The sequence below is a fragment of the Camellia sinensis genome, chromosome 13, assembly GCF_055761805.1.
Source record: "Camellia sinensis isolate YWXY chromosome 13, ASM5576180v1, whole genome shotgun sequence".
Lineage (NCBI taxonomy): Eukaryota > Viridiplantae > Streptophyta > Magnoliopsida > Ericales > Theaceae > Camellia > Camellia sinensis.
In genome coordinates, this window is record NC_138973.1 from 72,206,894 (window position 1) to 72,232,282 (window position 25,389).

General features: G+C 32.7%; 1 protein-coding gene across 3 annotated transcripts; it reads left to right on the top strand.

Moving 5' to 3' along the window:
* Positions 1-8,275: 8,275 nt before the first annotated feature.
* Positions 8,276-24,166, top strand: LOC114300527 (putative copper-transporting ATPase HMA5). 3 transcript variants are annotated; one of them, XM_028245388.2, is made up of 6 exons: positions 8,279-8,648; positions 12,373-13,764; positions 16,055-16,309; positions 16,548-16,670; positions 22,778-23,257; positions 23,533-24,166. In XM_028245388.2, the coding sequence occupies exons 1-6, from the start codon at positions 8,349-8,351 to the stop codon at positions 23,944-23,946; spliced, it is 2,964 nt and encodes a 987-aa protein (XP_028101189.2). In that variant the 5' UTR covers positions 8,279-8,348; the 3' UTR covers positions 23,947-24,166. The 3 variants fall into 3 exon arrangements, with proteins under 3 accessions (XP_028101191.2, XP_028101190.2, XP_028101189.2); XM_028245389.2 differs by lacking the exon at positions 16,055-16,309 and having other exon boundaries at positions 8,278-8,648; XM_028245390.2 differs by lacking the exons at positions 16,055-16,309; positions 16,548-16,670 and having other exon boundaries at positions 8,276-8,648.
* Positions 24,167-25,389: the final 1,223 nt, after the last annotated feature.

Genomic DNA, 25,389 nt, shown 5'->3' on the forward strand with positions numbered 1-25,389 from the left:
TATTATTATTTAGGCAAATTATGATGTGAGTTAGATATGTGATAGATATGTGAGTTTTATTTATTTAAAGTTTATTTAGATAAACTTTAAAGATTTTTTTTTTAGTTTTTTAGTTTTTTTTTGTTATGTTATAATATAATATATAAAATATAGGTAGATATTTACAACTTTAATAAAAAATATTATCTGATTTTTTGGGGAAGAGAAAAGGAAAGCAAGTTTTAATATTTTTTTTTTTGAAAATTTGTGAGAGAGATTAGGAGGGAGAGGTTATGAAATATTTTTGTTATTAAATAAATAAATCAGTCAATAGTTTTTTTTAATCTATTATGTAAATTAAAAATCAATAATTTTGGAAAATTGATTAATTTGTCTTAAAAAAAAAACCTCAGCATTTATTGACTTCTCCCAACCCAACCTCAGCATTTATTGACTTCTCCCAACCCACAATCTTTTTTGACTTCTCTCATAATTATTGCAACACCCTTTTCAATTTCTCCCATGCACTATGGTTACACAAAAAAAAAAAAAAAAAAAAAGACAAAAATTTAACTATAGATCTCAAAAAGATGTAACATCTAAATTTGAATTAGGATTTAATAATATAATTATGTATTTTTTATTATGTATATCTATCAAAATTTTAAAAATCAATAATTTTGGCATATTGATTAATTTGTCTCATTAAGTGATTTAAAATTTTGATAGATATACATAATTATATTATTAAATCCTAATTCAAATTTAGATGTTATATCTTTTTGAGATCTATAGCTAAATTCTTATATTTTTATTTTTTTATTTTTGTGTGTAACCATAGTGTATGAGAGAAATTGAAAAAGGTGTTGCAATAATTATGAGAGAAGTCAAAAGGGATTGCGGGTTGGGAGAAGTCAATAAATGCTGAGGTTGGATTGGGAGAAGTCAATAAATGCTAAGGTTTTTTTTTTAAAAAAAAATCAAAAATTTAGAAAATTAGGATTAGGAGATTGGAGCTTCCACAAGTCTTGGGGTTAAAAACCCCATTTTGCTTAATATATAGTATAGATATAGACTAGCATATCACCCATGCTATGCACGGGTTGTGTTTCACCACTTTGGCTTTTTTTTTTTTTTTTTATACTATATTAAAATTTAGGGCAAATTACACAAATAGTACCTATAGTTTGAGGCTTGTGTCACTTTGGTCCCTGACTTTTCAATTGTGACAAATTTGACCATGAATTTTGAATCTTGTTCCAAATAAGGACAATTGAATATATAATTAGATTTTTTAAGGGTAAAATTGTCAATTTGATAAAATATAAACTAATTTGGCAAAAATAAATGTCAAACAAATATTTTTTAATTTAAAAAAATTATTTCTACCTACTAAAAATAAAATTATGTAAAATTGATAAATCTTTTAGACATTTATTTTTTTTTACCAAATTAATTTTTATTATGTATTTGGATGATGATCATGTAAAATTAATTTTAAAAAAATAATCATGTAATTTTTATTAATTTTACATAATTTTATCATTGGTGGATAAAAAAAATTTCAAAAAAATTAAAAATATTTTTTTGACATTTACTTTTGTCAAATTAGCTTATATTTTATCAAATTAACGATTTTACCCTTGAAAAATCTAATGATATTTTTAATTATCCTTATTTGGAACAAAATTCAAAATTCAGGGTCAAATGTGTCACAATTGAAAAGTCAGGGACTAAAGTGACACAAGTCCCAAACTATAGGGACTATTAGTGTAATTAACCCTAAAATTTAATATTTTGATACTAATCATATGTGTTGGACTTTTCAAAGAATTCATATGTGATGGACTTTTCAAAGAATTTTTTTCATGCTTGTTTTTAATGCATTAAAATGTTATTATGAGGGATAATAATCGTATGTGTTGGGACTTTTCAAAGAATTTTTTTTATACTTGGGGGTTGGGAGAAGTTAATAAATGCTAATGTTTTTTTTAAAAATAAAAAATCAAGAAATTTAGATTGGGATATTGGAGCTCCCACAGACTTGGGGGGTTAGAAATCCCATTTTTCTTAATATATACTAGCATATCACCCATTGTGTTTACAATTATCTATATATGTGAATTGTGATTTTTAAACGTTTTCTTCTTTTTTTTTTAAATGCCTTCTTTTTCATTTTTTATATTATATTAAAATTTAATATTTTCATAATGGGTATGGTTTTTGTCCAGTTCGAACTAGACCGTGCTGTTGGGCTCGTGGGGGCTTACCACGGGTCCCGTTTTGATAATCTGAATCGTGCAATGTGTAGAACTCGTCGAGTACTATATGCCTGTAAAAAATCACGTTAATCGGATATCGATAGCTATCTGATCAAATCAGTTTCGTATTAAAAAAATTGGACAATGAACAAATTAACGGTTGACAAAAAACTGTTTTGATCATATAACTATCGATATTCGATCAATGTGATTTTTTACAGACATATAGTACTCGACGATTTCTACACATTGAACAGTTCAGATTATCAAAACAAGACCCGTGATGGACCCCCACGGGCCCAACAATACGGTCCATCGGACTGGACAGAAGCCATACCCTTCGATAATAATCATATGTGTTGAATTTTTTAAGAAATTAAATGTCTTTTTTTTATATTATATTAAAGTTTAATATTTTGATAATAATCATATGTGTTGGACTTTTCAAGAAATTTTTTTTATGTTTGTTCTTAATGCATTAAAGTGTTATTATGAGGGATAATAATCATATGTGTTGAGACTTTTCAAGGAATTCATGTGTTGGATTTCAAATTTTTTTTTTTATACTTGTTCTTAATGCATTAAAGTGTTATTATGAATATAAGACTTGGGGGTTGGGAGAAGTTAATAAATGCTAAGAGTTTTTTTTTTTTTTTTAAATCAAAAAATCAAGAAATTTAGATTGAGAGATTTGAGCTCCCACAAGGCTTGGGATTAAAAATCCCATTTTACTTAATATATAGTATAGATATAGATAGATAGATAGTTATATTTTTTATTTTTATTTTTATTTTTATTTTTGTGTGGTTTCTATTCTGGTATTTTTTTTTCAATTTATTTAAGATGGAGCTGTGGGTATCTTTTTTTTTTTAAATTTAATTTATCTGTGGTTTCCATTTGTTTTTAATTATTATTATTTAGGTAAGTTATGATGTGAGTTAGATATGTGATAGACATGCGAATTTTATTGATTTAAAGTTTATTTAGATAAGCTTTAAAGATTTTTTTTTTAGTTTTATAGTTTTTTTTTTGTTATGTTATAATATAATATATAAAATAAAGGTAGATATCTACAACTTTAATAAAAAATATTATCTGATTTTTTTGGGAAAGAGAAAATGAATGCAAGTTTTAATATTTTTTTTTTGAAAATTTGTGAGAGAGATTAGGAGGGAGGGATTATGAAATATTTTTGTTATTAAATAAATAAATCAGTCAATATTTTTTTTATCTATTTTGTAAATTAAAAATCAATAATTTTGAAAAATTGATTAATTTGTCTCATTAAGTGATTTAAAATTTTGATAGATATACATAAAAAAAATACATAATTATATTATTAAATCATAATTCAAATTTAGATGTTATATCTTTTTGAGATCTATAGCTAAATTTTTATTTTTATTTTTTATTTTTGTGTGTAACCATAGTGTATGAGAGAAATTGAAAAGGGTGTTGCAATAATTATGAGAGAAGTTAAAAGAGATTGTGGGTTAGGAGAAGTCAATAAATGCTAAGGTTGGGTTGGGAGAAGTCAATAAATGCTGAGATTTTTTTTTTAAATCAAAAAATTAAAAAATTAGGATTAGGAGATTGGAGCTCCCACAAGCCTTGGGGTTAAAAACCCCATTTTGTTTAATATATAGTATAGATACTAGCCTATCACCCGTGCTATGCACGAGATAATTATAGATATTTATATTTGTTTTAATTTTTTTTAATATATAAATTATGTTTTTTAAGATTTTTTTATAAAAATAATTTAATAATCTTATTACTAACCATAATGTATATAAGAAATTAAAAAGGCTACTGCAGTAATTATGCACAGGCTGTGTCAATAATTATTTGTATGAGATGATTAAATGCTAATGAGAGATTTTGACCAAATTAATAAATGTAGGCATGTGGATTAGAAAAAGTTAATAAATGCTGATTATGGGATTTTGACCAAATCAATAAATACTGAGGTTTTTTTTTTAAATAAAAAATTTAGAAAATTAAGATTAAGAGATTGAAGCTCCCATAAGACTTAGGGTTTAGAAACTCCATTTTCCTTAATATATTTACAATTATCTATATATGTGAATTGTGATTTTTAAATATCTTTTTTTTATTTAAATGTCTTCTTTTTTTCTTTTTTTATATTATATTAAAGTTTAATATTTTGATAATAATCATATGTGTTGGACTTTTTAAGGAATTAAATTTCTTCTTTTTTATTATATTATATTAAAATTTAATATTTTGATAATAATCATATGTGCTGGACTTTTCAAGAAATTTTTTTTGTGCTTGTTCTTAATGCATTAAAGTGTTATTATAAGGGATAATAATCATATGTGTTGGATTTCAAAAAAAAAATTTATGCTTGTTCTTAACACATTAAAATGTTATTATGAGAGTAAGACTTGGGGAATATGAGAAGTTAATAAATGCTAAGGTTTTTTTTTTTTTTAAATAAAAAAATCAAGACATTTAGATTGGGTGATTGGGGCTCCCACAAGGCTTGGGGTTAAAAACTTCCTTTTGCTTAATATATAGTGTATATATATATATATATATATTATTGAGATTTTTTTTTTTAAGATTCATAATATTAAAATTTTACAAAAATGTTTGAGAGCACTAAAAGTGGAGCTTCAATGAGAGCTCAACTTATATGGCAGTGAGCTTCACTCATGAATGATTTGATGTATGTGTCTTATTTTTTTATTTTTTTGTTTTATTTTATTTTTTTTTGCTTCATTCCACATCATTAGAGCTATTGTTAGAGTTTCAAATTTAGAGTTATGAATCATTGCTCAAAATTTTTTAAGATCAAGAATATATAATATTTTTATAATAGTTAAGATCTTTTAATATTTTTACATAGAAAATTCGACTTAGAAAAATTTTATCCAACTTAGAGAAATTTTGCCTCGACTTAGAGAAATTTCAATTTTCATAGAAAAATTTTTCACAGAGAAATTTCAAAATTTCTCTAAGCTAGGACTGAAATTTTTCTGAGTTTGACAAAATTTTTATAAGTCAAATTTTCTCTAAAAAAATATTGAAAGACCCTAATTAATAAAAAAAAAAATCTTAGACCTATTTTACCGCACAACATTAGAAAGGGATACTTCATTAATTTTTCTTATTATATTATATATGGCATGGACATCCACTACCAATTTATGTTTCTTGGCCATCGTTTGTGTTTTGAAAAGATAGTCAAAAATTAATTTTTTAATTTTTTTTGAAAAAATATATAAAAAATGTGAGAGATAATATGACTCATAATGAGTTACAAGTTAAAAAATAACTTTTAATTTACTTTCCAAAAGAGGTCCGAATTATGTCCACCCTGACATTTTCTTTTCACTACAGAGACGATTAAATTCAGGATAAATTACACTCACTAGATATTTGAAAAAATTACAATAAATTTAGTATAATTATATATATATATATATATTTTTTTAAAATTTTAATTTATACAACAATGGGCACCAATTTTGTCATAAATTTATTAGTTGTTTAAATGAAAAAATGATTTGAAATTAAAAAATGATATTAGCTGTCTAATAATATCATTTATTAGTTATCTAAATGAAACAAAAATAATATTATCGTTACTTTTATATTGGAATGAAAAAAGATATTTATCGTTTTCTAATAATATCGTTTTCTATATCACATCTACCCCACCACTCCCAATTTAACTAGCCCCCAATATGATACGAGATGGAAGCAAATTATTATAAACGGTGATATTATATACACTAATTAGTATATATATTAATATATTAACTAGTGTTATTATATTATTATTAATTATATTTATTATACAAGTTATAAATATCTAAAGTCATACAATTATGCCATATCATCGGTTAATATATTAGTGTGTTTATTAATTGGTATATATAGTATTATTCTATCATAAAACCTCGAGTAATGCTAGAAATCTCAAATAATTTACCAAATATTTTTATCAAACCTCTCATATTAATGTGAGACCTAAACACATGTATATTTATGTATAACATTATCAATGTAAGAGATTTGATAAAATATTTAATAAGTTATTTCGAGTCCTTAACATTACTTTAAAACCTCTCCCGAACTTGATGGGTGAGTGGTTCCTATGTAATTTATTACCAGTCAATTAATGTATTTATTTTAAAGAGTTTGTTACATTTTTTTATTTTATCAATCCTAGTTGCACCCACATAATTAAATATGTGTCAAATTAAAATTTACGACCGTGCTAGGGAGCTCGAAAACGAGCTCCCCCGAATCTCCCTAATCTTGATTTTTTTTTTTTTTTTCAGAAGTAGAGAAGGAGAAGAGAAAGGAGGAGGAGGAAGGAGGAAGGAGGAGGAGGAGTGGACTAGAGGGGGCCATAACAGTGGGAGGAGGCGGAGGCGGGGTCGGAGGCGACGGCGGAGCTGCTGCGACGATCGGAGCTGGGCGACGGGCTGGGCGACGGCGGCGACGGGCTGGGCGATCGGCGGCGACGTGCTGGGCGACGATCTCTTCTCTCTTTCCCTCTTCTTCTCTCTTTCTCTCCCTCTCCCTCCGAGCTGTTGCAGAGTCGAACATGGAAGAAGAAAAAAGAAAAGAAAAAAAAAATCCCCAAAACGACGTCGTTTTGGAGATTAGGGGGATTAGAGAGGCCAAATTCGAGCTCTTAAACATTAATTTAATATATATCGTTACACATTGTTAAGATCAAACATTTTTCAATTTTAAAACAGTATATCATTTTATAAACTTTAGCCTAATTTGCCATTCATTTATTTGGATCACATTATTATTATTTATTTTTGGGTACATTCAAAAAAAAAAAAAGTCAATAAATTTAATTTTTTCCCCTAATTCTCATAACAACCCAGGGCATGTTTGTTTGGACGGATTGGATAAGAAAATATTGTAATCCATCGGACTGTTAGTCCTGGAATACATTGTCTCTGGACTGTTTGGTTGGACTGGATTTGTATCCTATGTTTATTTAGTCAAGCAATTAGATGTTTGGATTTGACTATTTTTAGGTGTCGTTTGGCAAACTTGGTTTTTTGACTTTTTAAGCCTGAGAGCTTTTTATTCATTTGGTTTTCTTGTTTGGCTTTTTTGTATTGGAATGACAAAATTGCCCTCCACTTGGAAATGATACTTTTTTGACTCTTTGTTTGTATATGGGTCAATTTGGTGATTTTGCATCAAAAGTCAATTGTTTTGTCATTTTGTGATTTTGTGGCTTTTTTTTTTTGTTCTTATGTGCTTATTTAGTCCCAATATGTTTACCAAACCAAGGCTTAGTTAATCCAATGTTTGCTTGGATGGACTGAATAAGGATAAATGTTCAAAAGACTATTTTACCCTCGTAATTTAAAATTTATTTTTTTTATTTAATAGATAATTTTAAATTTGTAATCTATAATTTATAATTTAACAACACTAATTTTTTTTAATTTATAAGGCCATATTTTTAATTAAATTAAATTTATAATTTTTTATTTAATCTATAATTTTAAATTAAGAACACTAAAAAAATAATTTTATTTAATATATAAATTTAATTTTTTAACAACACAAAAAATTTAATTTATAAGACTATAATTTGTAATTTATTATTTTTAATTAAATTAAATTTATAATTTATATTTTTTTATTGAATATAGAATTTTAAATTAATAACACTAAAAAAGATATTAAATATAAGAGGATAAAAAATATAATTTAATAAGTTAATCTCACAGGATGAATTCTCTCATGATTTATATCCCATTCCCCCCATGAAATACGACAATCCAACAAATATGAAACTAGTAATCAGAAAAAATTATTAATCTGGAGTAAAAATTAACTACCAAACAAAAAAAACTACTAATCTAACTAGACTAATAATCAATCCATGCCCAATCCTTCAAAAACAAACCCCACCAAAGTGATACGCCAACACACCGGTATTATTTTCAATTAATGGAAAATGGACGCAAACCGACTAACCGGTTGTCGTTGTATATATATGTATATTGTTCTGCAGATATACATCGACAAAGAAATTCAAAGAGACAGAGACAGAGAGAGAGAGAGAGAGAGAGAGAGAGAGAGGCGGTGATCATGGCGGTCAAGTTTCTGTCGCTGGCGTGTTTGAGGAACGAGAGTAGTAGCCATGGAGATTTGTCGCCGAGGCCTCACTACCCTTCAATGCCAAGGTACCCGAAAGGCGTATCCTCCGATGAGGAGAAGAACATGGAGGGTTCGGAGGCCAAGGCCTTGTTCTCCGTCATCGGAATGACTTGCTCTGCTTGCGCTGGCTCAGTCGAGAAGGCCGTGAAGCGCCTTCTCGGAATCAAAGAGGCCTTCGTTGATGTCCTCAACAACAGAGCTCAGGTCATGTTTTACCCAAGTTTCGTCAATGTAAGTTTTCGAACTCTAATCTTTCTCTTCTATATGAATAGAATTGTTTTTGTATGTTAATTATATTCTGTGAATTTGTTTTGTGTTGTTTTCAAGTTTTTTAATTGTTTGCGTGATCATTGAACAAATGGAGTTTCTCTTATTACATGAAGTTCAAAATGGCTTGTTATTTTTAAGGGTTTATAAAGTTAATTTTTTTAGTTGCACAATTTTAAGGATGTTAGACCATCTCCAACTCAGCTCATTTTCTTTCATCAAATTTAAATTTGATAAAAAAAATAATTTTTTTTGTTACTTCAATGGTTTCATCAAATCAATATCAAATGTAAAATATGTTATCATTTGAATCAAATTGAGGATGGATGTCATTTTCACCTATTTACTATTCAAAGACTGAGTTGCAGGTAGTACAACACCACGGGACAATCAGTTGGATGTCCGACTGGTTGTCCTCACACTTCTGTCTAAAATTGCCTTCAGCATATTTCAGATTTGAATGAAAATTACATTGACCGATCGACTGGCCGGACGTCCGTTCGGTCGTCCTCTCGATTAACTGGTGATTTGATGACAGTTTGTTGGAGTGTGCAATATCAGATGAAGTTTTTACTCAATTTTTTTATTCAAATTGAATGAAAAAATACAACATTAGGACCCGTTTGTTTGGGGTTATAGGGAGGGCATTGGGATTACTAATCCCTTCGTATTATTAATGGGGTGTTTGTTTTGAGAGATGGGGAGGGGACTATTAATCTCTTGATATTAGTAATCCTCTTGGAAGGGGGATTGGTAAGGAGGAGATAGAGATGTTATTAGAAAAATAGTGAGGGGATTAGAAATTTTTTTATTATTTTTTTATTTTTTATATATTGGGAATTTTTTTTAAATATTAATGTTTAATTTTTTATATTTTTTTATTTGTTTTATTATTTTATATAAAAATAATTTAACAATTTCTCACTATTAATCCCCTCACTAACAATTCCCTCACCATTAATCCCCTCACTATGAATCCCCTCCGTTCTATCTCTGAAAACAAACGAGGCCTAGAAATGCTCTTAATTGTTAACTTGTCACATCATACTTTTTTTTTATTTTTTATAATTTTTTCATAAAAAATTAAAAAATTACTAAATAAGTAAATTCTAAACGAAATTTTCTAGCTATTACTACAAATTTCAGCCAAATTAAACACTATCACTCCATTTGGATGGAGTGATTTGCTGAAAAATGATAAGAAATGAACTCTTTTATTCAATAAAAAAGAAAGCTCTTTTATCATTTTTTAAAAAATAATTATAAAATAAAAATCAAGTTTCACAACTTATTTTCCTCCCCAAAGAGAAAATCATATGAAAATAATAATTTTGTTTTTCAACTTTTTTTAGTTGAGAAAATTGATTACAAAATTCAACCAAACCAGAAAGAATTAAGGTTGAGATTTGACCATATTTCTTTTTTGCATTTGTTTGTATTTAATATCTATCTTCCTTTTTCTTTTCAAATGTTCTTTGGCAGACAAATTTTTTTGCCTTTCATTTAGAATATTGCCCACATAGAGCAGGATTCTGCTACAACGGTGGGACATGTGTTGTTTCTACGGTTGCATATGTTCAAGTTATTAAGGGAATAGTTAAAGATGAAAAGTAAAACTCGGAGAAAAAATCACTGTTTGGTTTTTATTTTCAAAATTTACTTTTAAAATTTTTTTATTTTTATTTTTTTTTACTGAATTTTTTAATATTTTAAGTAATTTTTTAAATTTTATGACACAACATAAATACACTTAAAAAGTGTAATATTTGTGAAAAAAATATTTAAAAAATTCACTAAAAAAAATACAAAAAAGTCATTATATCTTTCGTATTTTTATATATTTATTAATTTTTTTAAAAATAATTTTTCACAAATATTTTACTATTTAGATACATCTAAGTAAGGTCCATCTAAAAAAATAAAAAAATTGTTTAAAATTTTAAAAATGTTTACTAAAAATAAAAAAAATAAAAAAAATAAAAAACTCAATTTTTAAAAAATTGAATTCGAAAAATTAAAACCAAACACACTGATATAATATTTGAGGTCAGTTTATTTGTACTTTTTTGAAGGGTAAGCCTAGCTTGGGAACTTGAATTCAACGTCAAAAGAGCTCCCAAAGTGAACTATTTGAATTTCTTTTAATATAACAAATCTAACATAATATGTGTTTATACAAAAAGTTTTTCTTGCCAAAGCATGTTTAACAGTTCAAATTTTCTCAGATAAATGCAGGCACATTTATTCTTGAGTTTTTCTTCCTTTTTTTTTTTTTTGTCAGGAAGCATCGAAAGATGGTGGTAGTTGTTTCCTTTATTTGTCTGTCACGAAAAGAAAGCTTATAGACCACTCCATGTGCCTCTTCTTTTTTCAAGCCAATCTTGCATCCTGTACTTTCTTTTACTTAACCTTTTTTTTTTTAAAAAAAAAAATGATATGTAAATCCACTTTTTAGACCTATTTTATAGATTTAATGATGTTTAAGTGATTTGATATGTTGATAATTAGAGAAAAAATAAAAGAAAGTGTTACTGCTAATATCTTAATTGATTGTCACATTACTAGACTTGAAAATTAGATAAGTTTTGATCTTGAATAACAATATGCTCTTTTTATTTTTTTGGGTGGTGAATAAAAAAATCTATGTATAAAATTAGTTCAAGATCAAACATTAGATGTAGATATATATATATGTGCCATTTTGGGAACATAGTAAAAAGTCACGTTTTTGGACAAAATGACTGCCAAAAACGCAACAAAATCCCTTTGGGAAGTGCCAAAAACATAGCCCTAAAATTACAAATTAGGGCCTATGAAAAAAAATAAAAAAGTAAATCTCTTATGTTGGGTAAGGGTATTTTGGTCATTTTAATTTGATTTGACACCATAAATAAATATTAAACTAAAAAGCAAAAAGTCAACTTTTTACTAACTTCTCAAATCACTTCCAAAAAAGCCAAAAAACTTAGTAAAAAGTCAAAAGTTAACTTTTTACCAACTTTCCAAAACAACCCTATACATATATGTATATATATATAGACCAGGAACAGTGCTTGCTGTTCATTTGTCTGTAGTTCTTGTCCACACCCTAGTGATGGCATTTTGACTCCGCAGCAGCAATTTTTTTGGGGGCTGTGGCTGCCACTTCTTATTGTTGCAATTGTACATGGTAATTTATGCATTATTATCGCTATTGTGTTATGTGGACTTGGGAAGCTCGTCCTCTTTTATCTTTAAGATCCATTTAATCTTCTGACTGTGGATTGAGGACATGGTTAAAGTCGGATTTGCGGCATTTTGTAGATAAATGTAGGCATGTAGGGTCTAAATAATGTGGCATGTCCTTCCATGATTATTATGAAATATTTGTAGCATGTGGGATTAAATTAACCAAATCAAGCCTTGTGTTGTGTCCCAATTTATTTGGGTCAGTTATATGAATATATATATATATTTTTTTCATATATTTTATATCAAGGGTTACATGCTCAGTGAAATTAAATCCATGTCAATTTAAGTATTCCTCTCCTTGATCATACCACTTTTCCTAAGGGATCGCACCACATTCCATTTATAAATATATTCATTTTTTGTCTATATATTGCTCAAGCTGTGCACTCCATTTTATATTCCCTTTCCATATTCTCATTGTATCACATGGTAGTAAGTATTTATTATTGTTCTCTAGGAGGAAACAATTCGAGAAACCATTGAAGATGTTGGATTTCAGGCGACATTGGTTGAAGATGAGATGAATGAGAAATCCACTCAAGTATGTCGAATACAGATTAAGGGCATGACTTGTACTTCTTGCTCTACAACTGTTGAATCTGCTTTGCAATTAGTACCTGGTGTACGAAAAGCCCAAGTTGCATTGGCAACTGAAGAAGCAGAAATTTGTTACGATCCAAAGATTGTCAGCTACAAGAAGCTAATAGATGTCATAAAAAATACTGGGTTTGAAGCCATATTAATTAGTACAGGGGAAGATAGGAACAAAATACAGTTAAAAATGGATGGAGTTTGGACTGATACTTCAATGAGAATAATTGAAAATTCTCTTCAAGCACTTCCAGGTGTTCAAGATATAGATATTGATCCTGAGCTCAAAAAATTTTGCCTTTCTTACAAACCAGATTTGACAGGACCCAGAGATTTTATTCAAGTTATCGAGTCTACTGGATTGGGGCATTTCAAAGCAATGATATTCCCTGAAGGAGGAGGAAGAGAAGCCCATAGACAGGATGAAATTAAGCAGTACTACAAATACTTTCTGTGGAGCTTGGTGTTTACAATTCCTGTTTTCTTAACCTCTATGGTCTTTATGTATGCCCCTAGACTCAAGCATGGATTGGATACTAAAGTTGTGAATATGCTTACTGTGGGAGAGATTTTAAGGTGGGTGTTATCTACCCCTGTTCAGTTCATTATTGGCCGGCGATTCTACACTGGTTCTTACAATGCACTGCGCCATGGTTCTGCCAACATGGATGTTTTGATTGCCTTGGGAACAAATGCAGCCTACTTTTATTCAGTCTACTCAGTGTTGAGGGCTGCAACTTCTCCAAATTTCGAGGCCGCAGATTTCTTTGAGACTAGTGCGATGCTCATTTCATTTATTCTACTTGGAAAGTATTTGGAGGTTTTGGCCAAAGGAAAGACATCTGAGGCCATTGCAAAGCTTATGGACTTGACTCCTGACACAGCAATATTGTTGAGCCTTGATAATGAAGGAAATGTAATTCGTGAAGAAGAAATTGATAGTCGGTTGATACAAAAGAATGACATGATTAAAGTTATTCCAGGTGCAAAAGTAGCATCAGATGGTTTTGTCATTTGGGGGCAAAGCCATGTAAATGAGAGCATGATTACAGGAGAAGCCCGGCCAGTGGCGAAGAGAAAGGGAGATTCAGTGATTGGAGGCACTGTGAATGAGAATGGTGTTTTACATATTAAGGCAACTCGGGTTGGATCAGAGAGTGCTCTTTCGCAAATTGTTCGGCTCGTTGAATCAGCACAGATGGCTAAAGCCCCAGCACAGAAATTTGCTGATCGCATTTCCAAATTCTTTGTGCCCCTTGTAAGTACGTATAATGCTTTCCTTTTTCCATTTTTCTTTTGGTGGGAATATTTGAAATATTTCTAAATGTGGTATATACATTGGATTTGTTTTGTAAAATGTGCTATGTAGACATTGTAGAGTAACAAGTACATTCGGATTTTGTATACACCCGCTACTCGAACCGAGCTCTTTGGATGGGAGAATCCATCATCCAATTCCGTCCGACCAACTGCTCGAAACCAGCCACTTCGGGCCGGAGATTTAGCGGTCGAGTTTCGGTCGAAACTGTAACAGATCTCCTCTTCAAGAACAGACCTCCACCAAACAAATTTGAGTGGGATGAAGAAAAGAATGGTTTTAGGAAGAGAGAATAGAGAGAGAGAGAGAGAGAGAGAGAGAGAGATCAGAAATGGAAAGAGAGGAGATGAGGGCCACCGCCGAGAGAAGATCAAGAATCCACCACCGGAGATGATCAATGTTGAGAACGAGCCAGTCGGTGCAAGAGATTAGGAAGACGTCGTCATCTCATCAATCTGAGAGAAAGAGAGCACGCCACAACATCTTTATTAATGAGAAAGCAAAGAGATATGAGAGAGAGAGAGAGTTAGATCCGTAATAGTCTATTACTAAGGTTGGTTTGGGATGTTCTAAAAAGTATACTTTTGACTTATTGGTTTATATGAGTTGGGTTTGAGTTAGGTTTGATGTGATGTGTTAGAGAGGTGATGTGATTTAAATAAGATGATATGACTTAAATAGGATAGTGACTTTTTATATTATTTATACGTCAAACCAACCCTAACATATAGATCTCTGCAAAAGATAAAAGTCATAATGACTCATTGGGACTATGAGAGAGAAGGTAGTTGAATTGATACAGTTCCGATTTGTAGCTCGAAATTTGGAGGCTCGAATTTGGCTCACCAAAACGACGTCATTTTGCTAATTTTTTTTTTCTTCCCCTTCTCTCTGGTTTGAAACTGCGACGAAGAAGAAAGAAGATTGAAGAAAAAAGAAGGGGAGGGGAGGAGAGAGAGAGAGATCAACCTCTGAATTTGAACATGAATTTTTTGTTCAAAATCTGATGCAGATCCAGATCCATTTTCATCAACATCAAATTTTTTTTTTGTACAAATTTTTTTTGCTCAAAATCTACAGACTCAGATCAGATTTTTTTGATCAAAATCTGATGCAGATCCAGATCCATTGAACAAATTTTTTTTTGGATCCAGATCCGGATCAAAATTTTTTTTTTCAACAGCTTCAGATTTTGAACATCATCATCATCATCTTCATCATCTTCAGAATTGCAATTAAACTCCCATTTTTAATTCAACATCTAGATCAAACTCCCATCTTCAACATCATCATCTTCATCAACAAAAAAAAAAAAAATTCCTCTGCAGATCTGGATCATCTTCATCATCTTCAACATCATCTTCATCAACAACAAAAAAAAATTCCACTACAGATCTAGATCAACATTATCATCATCAAATTTTTTTTTTTTTTTTTTGCAGATCCAATTAATGAACAGATTTTTTTGCAGATGCAGATGCAGATCCAGACATTATCCAAATGCAGATGCAGATTTTTTTTTTTTTGCAGATCCAGATTTTTTTTGTTCATATTTTTGATCCAGATGCAGATGCAGATTTTTTTGCAGATGCAGATCCAGACATCAAATTTCCCTTCTCTCTTTTCTCTCTCTCTCTCTCCCTCCTCTTCTCTTCCCTTCCCTCTCTGTCTCTGTGTTCGAAGGAATGAAGAGGAAAAAAAGAGGAAAAAATGAAAACGAAAGAAAGAAGAAAAAGATAAAGATAAAAAAAAAAAACTGCCCAAAACGACGTCGTTTTGGACAGTTCGGGCCATTCGAGCCAGACCAAATTCGAGCTACGAGTCATTTTTCGAATTGATAATCTATAGTCAAAGATAGTGTGTGCTATTTTGACAACTTATCATATGCTGCCAAGTGTATTTGGAGAGTTTAAATAGAGAAGGGGATAAGCCTGGGTAGATAAAATGTATTTTTGACTTCCAATCCTAAAATGTCATGTATACTTTACATTATAAATTCGGACAGTTTGGGTGTAGTGAATATTTTTCCATGGGAGACCGAACACCTACCGTTATATTAAAAAATTTGGCCTTTTGAAACCGTTGACCGACCGTACAACAATCGAAATCGACTGTGACTCAACGGTTTGAGTCGACTCGGTCGGTTTATTCAGATCTTACGGTTAATGAACAGCCCTATTTCAAATGGGATAGTTCTTGGCCCTCATTGAAAATTGACTGTATTTTGCAGGTTATAATGCTATCCTTTTCCACTTGGCTTGCCTGGTTTTTAGCTGGAAAGTTCAATGGCTACCCAAAATCTTGGATACCTTCTTCCATGGATAGCTTTCAGCTTGCACTGCAGTTTGGCATCTCTGTCATGGTCATTGCCTGCCCATGTGCTCTGGGTTTGGCCACACCCACTGCTGTTATGGTTGGTACTGGAGTTGGTGCTTCTCAAGGTGTCCTAATTAAAGGAGGACAAGCACTAGAAAGTGCACACAAGGTCAACATAAGAAATCAATATTTTTTCGATAGTTGTTCCAGTCACACTTCAAAAACTTACTCCCCATACTGATTTATTTTAAAACTCCAATGTGTAATCACAATCTATTTTTCCAATCCACTTGAAAGTTAAATCCTCCAAAATCCAAGATATTTTATGGAGTACTAATGTAGACACTAATTAAAAATCTAATTGACGTTAGGAACACTAAAATCTTGAAGTGAAAGTTTTGTTGTAGGTGAACTGCATTGTCTTTGACAAGACTGGAACTCTCACTATTGGCAAGCCGGTGGTTGTTTACACAAGGCTCTTCAAAACTATGGTACTTCGAGAATTCTATGAACTGGTTGCAGCAGCTGAGGTAATTTTCTTGCTTCATAATATTTTATATGTTGTGAAGTAATCTTGCTTCACCTATAATTGTTTTTTCCACCGGCCTAAGAGTAGAATGAATGCTGAAATTAAGTTTTGTCAAAAGTGGTTGCAACCGCTTGAAATTCACAGCCTTAGCCGTATTTGCATTTAATGGTTTCACATTACTAGTTTTATCTATATATAGCTATTGTATTTTGAGAATTCAAAGTGTGAGAGAAAGAAGAGAGTTAGAGAGTAAAATTGTATTTTTTCTCTCCTCAATGTATTCTACATATTTGAGTGAATAATCAGTTTTTTAGATTATCAATCCTCTCTTATATTTGTTTTTGTGAACCACCATAAGTGGTTTTTACCTCACTCTCACCAACAGTGGTATCAGAGCACCAAGATGGCCTACTTTTTCAAAAAAAAAGTAGAACAGAGCATCGTTTCAAATCTTGCCCAGAAATCAAAGTTGTTGAAATAAATTTTTGATCACACCAGTGTGTAGGTTTCATCGAGACGATCACACTGCAAAAAATCACGTTGAAAACAGAGCCCCACAGAGCCCGCATGCGCCCCACGTGCCTTCTAACGCTGTCGCCACGCGCATAAACGCGCCCACGCGCCTCCACCAATTTTCTTCGCCCGGATTGCAGAGTCCGACTCGTCTGACGCACGATCTGATCTATTAGCCTGGATCCGTATCCGTATCCAGGAGCTGACATCATTGACGACGTCATTGTTGACGTCATCTGAGCCGTTAAGTCGAGCCGAGCCGAGCCGCAACTAAGCCGCGCCGCCAAGCCTCAGACGAGCCGAGCCACGCCGTTGACGTCACGCTGACGTCATCTGGTCCAGAAAATTATCCGATGCTTCTCAGAAGTCCCAGAATCCGCTGATCTGAATCGTTCAATTATTTTTTTTCTAGATCTAAGCCGTTTGAAGTCCGTTTTTGATGATCCAATAGTGCTTTCCAACTATTTGGAATATTCCAGACACATCTGTACGGTCAGAATTTGCAAATTCCATCCTAAAAATTTACAGATTTCTTAAAGTCAACCAATGGCCAACACAAATAATTTCTTTTAACCCCAGTTTCCAAAACTTAGCATGGAGAACTATGAAAATTGGAGTATTCAAATGCAAGTCCTACTAGCCTCACAAGATTTATGGGAGTTAGTGGATCGAGGATATGACGAGCCAGCTACTCTCCAAGATGAAAGAAATTTAAATGAAGCTCAGAAGACGGCGTTAAAAGATTCAAGAAAGAGAGATAAAAAGGCCTTGTATTTGCTCTATCAAGGCATTGATGAGTCAAGCTTTGAGAAGATTTCAGCAGTAGCAACCTCTAAAGAGGCGTGGATTATTCTTCACAATTCACACCGTGGAATTGAGAAGACAATCAGAGTTCGACTCTAGGTGTTACGTGGCGAATTCGAGATGCTGCACATGAATGAGAATGAGTCAATTTCTGAGTACTTCAATAGAACATTGACCATTGTTAATCAGATGAGAAGATATGGAGAGAAAATGGAATCTCTTCAAGTGATAGAGAAGATTCTATGATCACTCAGTCCCAAGTTCGAGCTCGTGGTTGTAGCAATAGAAGAGTCCAAGGATCTCAGTGCCATGACCACCGATGAGTTGATGGGCACAATTGAGATTCATGAACAAAGGATCAACAAGAAGACTTCCTCAAGTTCTCTAGAGCAAGCTCTTCAATCAAAGCTGTCTTTCAGAGATGACAAAAACGAGCAAAGGGGGGGACATCACAGAGAAGCAGAGGAAGAGGCCGTGGTTACAATAACTGAAGTTCTGGTTTTCGAGGAAGAGGTGGAAGAGGTCCAGCCGGAGGAGGAAGAAGTCAACCACACTTTGCTCCAAGAGGAAGAGCAAGAGGAAGAGGAGGTGGTTACAATAACCGACCAGGATTTGACAAAAGCAATGTTCAGTGCTACCATTGCCACAAGTTCGGGCATTACAGCAATGAATGTTGGAGTAAAACAACAACGAAAGCTGGAAAGCAAGTAAATTTTGCCGAGTAAGAAACAAACAAAGTCGGACCTATAGCCCTGTTTGTCCACCATGGAGATACTGAAAGCCAAAACAATGTTTGGTATCTAGATTTGGGAGCCAGTAATCACATGTGTGGTAAAAGAGAGTTGTTCGTTGAGCTTGACGAGACCGTACAAGCACAAGTCTTATTTGGTGATTCTTCAAAGACTCCAGTGAAAGGAAAAGGCAATATTTTGATCAAGCTCAAGAATGGAGATCATGATTACATCTCCAATGTTTATTACGTTCCTTCCATGAAGAACACCATTTTGAGTATGGGACAACTCCTAGAGAAAGGATACGACATCAGTATAAAAGATTGTCATCTTACCATCAAAGACAATCATGGAAATTTGATCGCTCGGGTGAGAATGTCCAAGAATCGAATGTTTGCGTTGAACATCCAACATGATGCTGCAAAGTGTTTAGGTGCCATCATCAAAGACAAAGATTGGCTATGGAGGTTTGGACATCTCAACTTTGGAAGCTTGAAGCTGTTGTCAAGCAATAATATAATGAAAGGGCTCCCACATATTGCTCATAGTAATGAAGTCTGTGAAAGTTGCATTCTTGGAAAGCATCACAGAACTAGCTTTGCCAAAGAAGTGAAGTGGAGAGCAACAAAGCCGTTGGAGCTAGTGCACACTGATGTGTGTGGTCCATTGAAGCCAATGTCAAATGGACAGAATAAATATTTTCTCACCTTCATTGATGATTATAGTTGGAAGACATGGGTGTATTTTCTTAAAAGAAAATCGGAGGTGTTCAGTATCTTCAAAGAATTCAAAGTTCTTGTAGAAAAACAAAGCGGCTACTACATCAAGACATTGCGGTCAGATCAAGGTGGAGAGTATACTTCAGATGCTTTCGAGAATTATTGCAAAGAGAATGGAATCCAGCATCAAACAACACCATCCCTATATGCCACAGCTGAATGGTGTTGTTGAAAAGAAAAATCTCACAATCTTAGATATGTCAAGGAGCATGTTGAAAGGAAAAGGATTGACCAAGCAATTTTGGGCTGAAGCCCTATCATGTGCTGTGTATCTACTAAATAGATGCCCAACCAGGAGCCTTCACTCTATGACTCTAGAAAAAGCTTGGAGTTCACATAAGCCAAGTGTCAACCATCTCAGAATATTTGGGTGTGCTCGATGATAAGGGAGAAAAATGTATCCTTGTCAGATATGGAGATAGAACAATGGGATACAAGTTGTATAATCCTATTACCAGAAAGGTGATTATGAGTAGAGATGTGATATTTGAAGAAGAAGAAGCTTGGAATTGGAATCAAGATGAAGTTGTTAAAGATGCAGAACTCATTCTTGAAGATGAAACATCAAAAGCTCCGGTTGAAATTACAAGAGAAGTTCAAGATGAGCCACAAACTCCTCCATGTAGAATACCGGCACCTAGATTGCCAATTTCTCACAGGAGTGATGCATCATCATCATCATCATCATCAGATGATAGTTTTTTCAAACAATCAAGACTAATGAGAAATTTGCAGAAGATATATGAAGGTACAGAAGAAGCAGATCTAAATTTGTTTTGCCTACTCGCACATAATGATCCACTTACTTTTTCAGAAGCCATTCAAGAAGATAAATGGAAGAAAGCAATGGATGACGAAATTCATGCCATTGAGAAAAATGACACTTGGAAGCTTACCAGTCCACCGGAGGGGCACAAACCTATTGGAGTGAAATGGGTATACAAGACAAAGAGGAATGCACAAGGCGAAGTCCAATGCTATAAGGCAAGATTAGTGGCAAAAGGTTACAAGCAGAGAGCTGGAATTGATTATGGAGAGGTGTATGCTCCAGTTGCCCGGTTGGAGACTATCAGGCTAATGATTTCTTTGGTTGCCCAGCACAAATGGCAGATCTATCAACTTGATGTGAAATCTGCATTTTTTAATGGTTTTCTTGAAGAAGAATTCTATATTGAACAACCTTCGAGGCATGTTCAGAATGGGCATGAAGACAAAGTGTACAAATTGAAGAAAGCACTTTATGGATTGAAGCAAGCTCTGTGTGCATGGAATACTAGAATTGATCAGTATTTTCATGACAATGGTTTTGAAAAATGCCCATATGAGCACGCACTATATTTGAAGAATGAAGCTGATGGAAGCATGTTGCTTGCTTGTCTTTATGTTGATGATCTAATTTTCACCAGAAACAATCTAGCCATGTTCAAAGAATTTAAAAGAAGCATGATCCAAGAATTTGAAATGACAGATATTGGATTGATGGCTCATTTTCTCGGCATTGAAGTAGCACAAAGAAAAGATGGAATTTTTATTTCCCAAAGTGGCTATGCCAAGGAGATTCTCAAGAGATATGGAATGGAGAATTGCAATCCAGTGAACACTCCTGTAGACAGTGGAGTGGAGCTCAAAAAAGGTACAAAGGCAGGTGATGTGGATCCAACTTATTTCAAGAGTTTACTTGGAAGTTTTCACTATCTTACTTGCACCAGGCCAGACATACTCTACGGAGTAGGACTGACTAGCGCAGATATATGGAAACACCGGATCAGTCACACCTGTATGCAGCAAAGAGAATTCTTCACTATATCAAAGCTACAATCGATGATGGTTTATTCTATAAACCAATTGATAATTTCAGTTTTGTTGGCTATTCAGATAGTGACTGGGGATGCGACTTAGATGAGCGGAAGAGTACTACTGGGTTTGCTTTCTTTATGGAAAATACAGTGTTCACTTGGTCATCCAAGAAGCAAGCTATCGTGACACTGTCAACTTGCGAAGCTGAGTATGTTGTAGCCAACTCAGCTGTGTGTAATGCAATTTGGTTAAGAAATGTGCTAAAGCATTTAGGATTTCCACAAGAAAATCCTATTGAGATTTATGTTGATAATCGCTCAGCAATTGCATTAGCAAAGAACCCAGTTTATCATGAAAGAAATAAGCATATTGACACCCGCTATCATTTCATCCGAGAGCATGTGAAAAATAAAGAGGTGGAATTATTTTCTTGCAAATCTCAAGATCAGCTTGCAGGTATTTTTACGATGCCATTGAAAAATGATTTGTTCAACAGAATGAAGTTGATGCTTGGGATGAAGCAGCATGGAGAATTAAGATTAAGGGGGGATGTTGTGAAGTAAACTTGCTTCACCTATAATTGTTTTTTCCACCGGCCTAAGAGTAGAATGGAGGCTGAAATTAAGTTTTGTCAAAAGTGGTTGCAACCGTTTGAAATTCACAGCCTCAGCCGTATTTGCATTTAATGGTTTTACATTACTAGTTTTATCTATATATAGCTATTATATTTTGAAAATTCAGAGTGTGAGAGAAAGAAGAGAGTTAGAGAGTAAAATTGTATTTTTTCTCTCCTCAGTGTATTCTACATATTTGAGTGAAATAATCAATTTTTCATATTATCAATCCTCTCTTATATTTGTTTTTGTGAACCACCATGAGTGGTTTGCACCTCACTCTCACCGACATTATATTGGAAACAAAATATATCTCTGGCCTTGGAAATGACATTTATGAATTTTTCTGACTTTAAGGGCTTGCTTATTAAATGGGCTATTTGGTAACAAAAAGTAGGTTCAAGAATCAGATTCAGACTGTCCTTTGAAGTATGCTGTGCCTGCAAATTAAACTTATGCTTCCTTTAGAAACATGGAATTGGATTTGGAATCTAAGGCCATGTTAGTTCAAATTTTTTATCACGGTGGCCTCTAATTGCAATTTCATGTTGCTAAATGCTCTTTTATGTTCTTAGATTGAAAACCTGTTGTCTCTTGTTAAGAGAGCTCACAGGCAGACATGTACAAACACACACAAACCCATACACCAAGGAAAGTAAAGCATATTTGCCGCGAAACCAATTGTTTTACAAAATACGAAGAATACTTATGTTGACCACAATGGAGTTTTAGTTTATAACTAGGTTTGATTTGAAGTATGAATCGCTGATTGAATTTTCTAAAATTTCAAACTGCCCTTTATATTTATATTCTTCCAGATTTCCTATCTAAAGATGACTGGTGATTGATTATACTGGTGTGTTTTATCAGATTAACAGTGAGCATCCCTTGGCCAAGGCCGTTGTTGAGTATGCAAAGAAATTCCGAGAAGATGAAGAGAATCCTGTTTGGCCAGAAGCCCGAGACTTTGAATCCATCACTGGCCATGGAGTGAAGGCCATTGTTCAGAACAAGGAAATAATTGTGGGAAACAAGGGCTTGATGATGAATGAAAACATTTCCATTCCAGTCGATGCTGAAGAAATGCTTGCAGAAACTGAAGGTTTGGCTCAAACTGTTATTCTTGTAGCTATGGACAGGGAGCTGGTTGGAGTGCTTGCCATTTCTGATCCATTGAAGCCTGGTGCTCGTGAAGTCATTTCCATTCTCAAGTCCATGAAAGTCAGAAGTGTAATTGTGACTGGTGACAATTGGGAAACAGCCAATTCAATTGCCAAGGAAGTTGGAATTGACACTGTAGTTGCAGAAGCCAAGCCTGAGCACAAAGCGGAGAAAGTGAAGGAATTACAGGTTGCTACAAGAGTGCATGTTCATGTGAAAACAAGAGTGCATACCTTGGTCATGTGTTGGATATGTTGTATCCATGGCATGACTTGGCCAAATCTTTTAGTACTTGTCTTGGTCTAGCTAGAATGTTTGACCACTCTTATTAGGTTTTGAAATCCCCCAAGTCATTAGCTTATTCATAATTTCAGCAATTACATATTCTCATATTCCTTGGCTATTCAAATTATCAAAAATTTTATTATTTCCACATGATGTAACCATACAACTTTGATACACAGGGTTCATACATTGTGGCAATGGTGGGTGATGGAATCAATGACTCACCAGCACTGGTAGCCGCAGATGTTGGAATGGCAATTGGTGCTGGAACAGACATTGCTATTGAGGCAGCTGACATTGTTCTCATGAAGAGCAACTTGGAGGATGTGATAACTGCCATTGACCTTTCCAGGAAAACCTTTTCCCGTATACGTCTCAACTACATTTGGGCTCTGGGTTACAATCTCCTTGGCATCCCAATCGCTGCTGGAGCCCTTTTCCCATCCACTAGATTTCGATTACCACCATGGATTGCTGGAGCTGCAATGGCTGTCTCTTCGGTTAGTGTTGTTTGCTGCTCTCTCTTGCTTAAGTATTACAAAAGACCCAAAAGGCTTGACAACCTTGAGATAAGAGGAAAAACAGTCAAGTGAGATGATGATGTTAAATTTACCGTTGTGTATAAGCTATGTCGTGTTAAAAGTTTGCTTGGAATAAATTTTGACTAAGCTGTAGATAGGTCAATGAATGTAAATAGAGTGAAGTTGCTTGCTATGTCATGATGTAGTTCAGATTGTTTGAAATTAGAAGTCTCTCTCTCTTCTTGATTGTACAATTGACATCTGCTTAATATATCAGGGCTTATCCTCATCATTCTTTGAAGTCATTGCAAAAAATATTAAATAAATTCTTCATAGCTGCTAGCACTGAGCTTTCATAATATAGGAACCAGAAAGAAATCTAACATATCTTCAATGGATGGCTAGTAATTGTTTACAAGTTGCTAAACCGTGTCCATATTTGAGGGTGGTCTAGAAGTGAGGACATAGGAAAAGACTAAAATGCCTATGTTGTTAAATTTTTATTTTTTTAAAGAAAAATGCCAAGGGCTAAGATGATATAATATGTATGTGTGTGAAATTTTTTTTTAAAAAAAAATATTGGTCATATAATTTTATTTTATTTTTGACAAACAAGACAACTTGATTGATAAAAGAGAAATATATCCAGACATACAAGGGCAAACATGACAGAAAACTAGAGCTTAGAACAAAAACTTAGAAAACACCAAAATTGCAAAGGCCTACAACTACTACTAGCTTAAATAAAATTATTGAAACTTTGTAAGAACCTCTCATATCAATAAAATTAGTTAGCTTTTGGTTTTTTAACAATCGGTAGGAGGCGAAATGAGTAAACAGAATCTTGCATTATGTAACAGTAAGACCCAAATGCACATCTTAGAACATTTCATTTACTAGGTCAACTCTTAATCTTTAATATCCTACTTTAGGGATGGAAAATATAGTGGAAGGTCGACAAAGATTTAATACCTCCTGCCAGCACTTCAATACCTTTTATTTTACCTACTAAAATTAATTAAAAATAATAATAAATAAAAAAGGTTCCATTTGATTCATATTAATTCTCTAATCACATCGTAATCAATAGTTCTTGATTAATCAAAACTAGAACTAAAACCAAACCATCTTTCAAAAAAACAAAACACTAATTTGAAACGATTTTCTGTTTTCACCGATATTTACAAAACTAACAGTTATTAGTGAGGATATTGTTCGAACTTCTATGATAACTGAAACGACTTTCAAATAAAATCACCTATACAAATCTTACTAGTAGGAATAGTATCAATTGCGTTCCTCGTACTAATATTGAATTATGTTTGAATCTTGAATTTCAATAGGAATTTATAGAAATAATTTTTTTTATTATCACTTTTCTCTTTCATTTTTATTTTGTTTCATAAATCTATACTTAAATTCAAAATTCAATTACTATCTTACCGTAACATTCCTAATAACGTAGTAACCAAGGAGGTGTACGTTTTTTTCTTTCTTAAGATGTGCATATATGTA

Coding starts and splice junctions, on each gene's coding strand:
- LOC114300527 (XM_028245388.2), top strand. CDS start 8,349: ATGGCGGTCAAGTTTCTGTCGCTGGCGTGTTTGAGGAACGAGAGTAGT. Junction 8,649..12,372: donor TTTACCCAAGTTTCGTCAAT/GTAAGTTTTCGA, acceptor ATTGTTCTCTAG/GAGGAAACAATTCGAGAAAC. Junction 16,310..16,547: donor CACTAGAAAGTGCACACAAG/GTCAACATAAGA, acceptor GTTTTGTTGTAG/GTGAACTGCATTGTCTTTGA.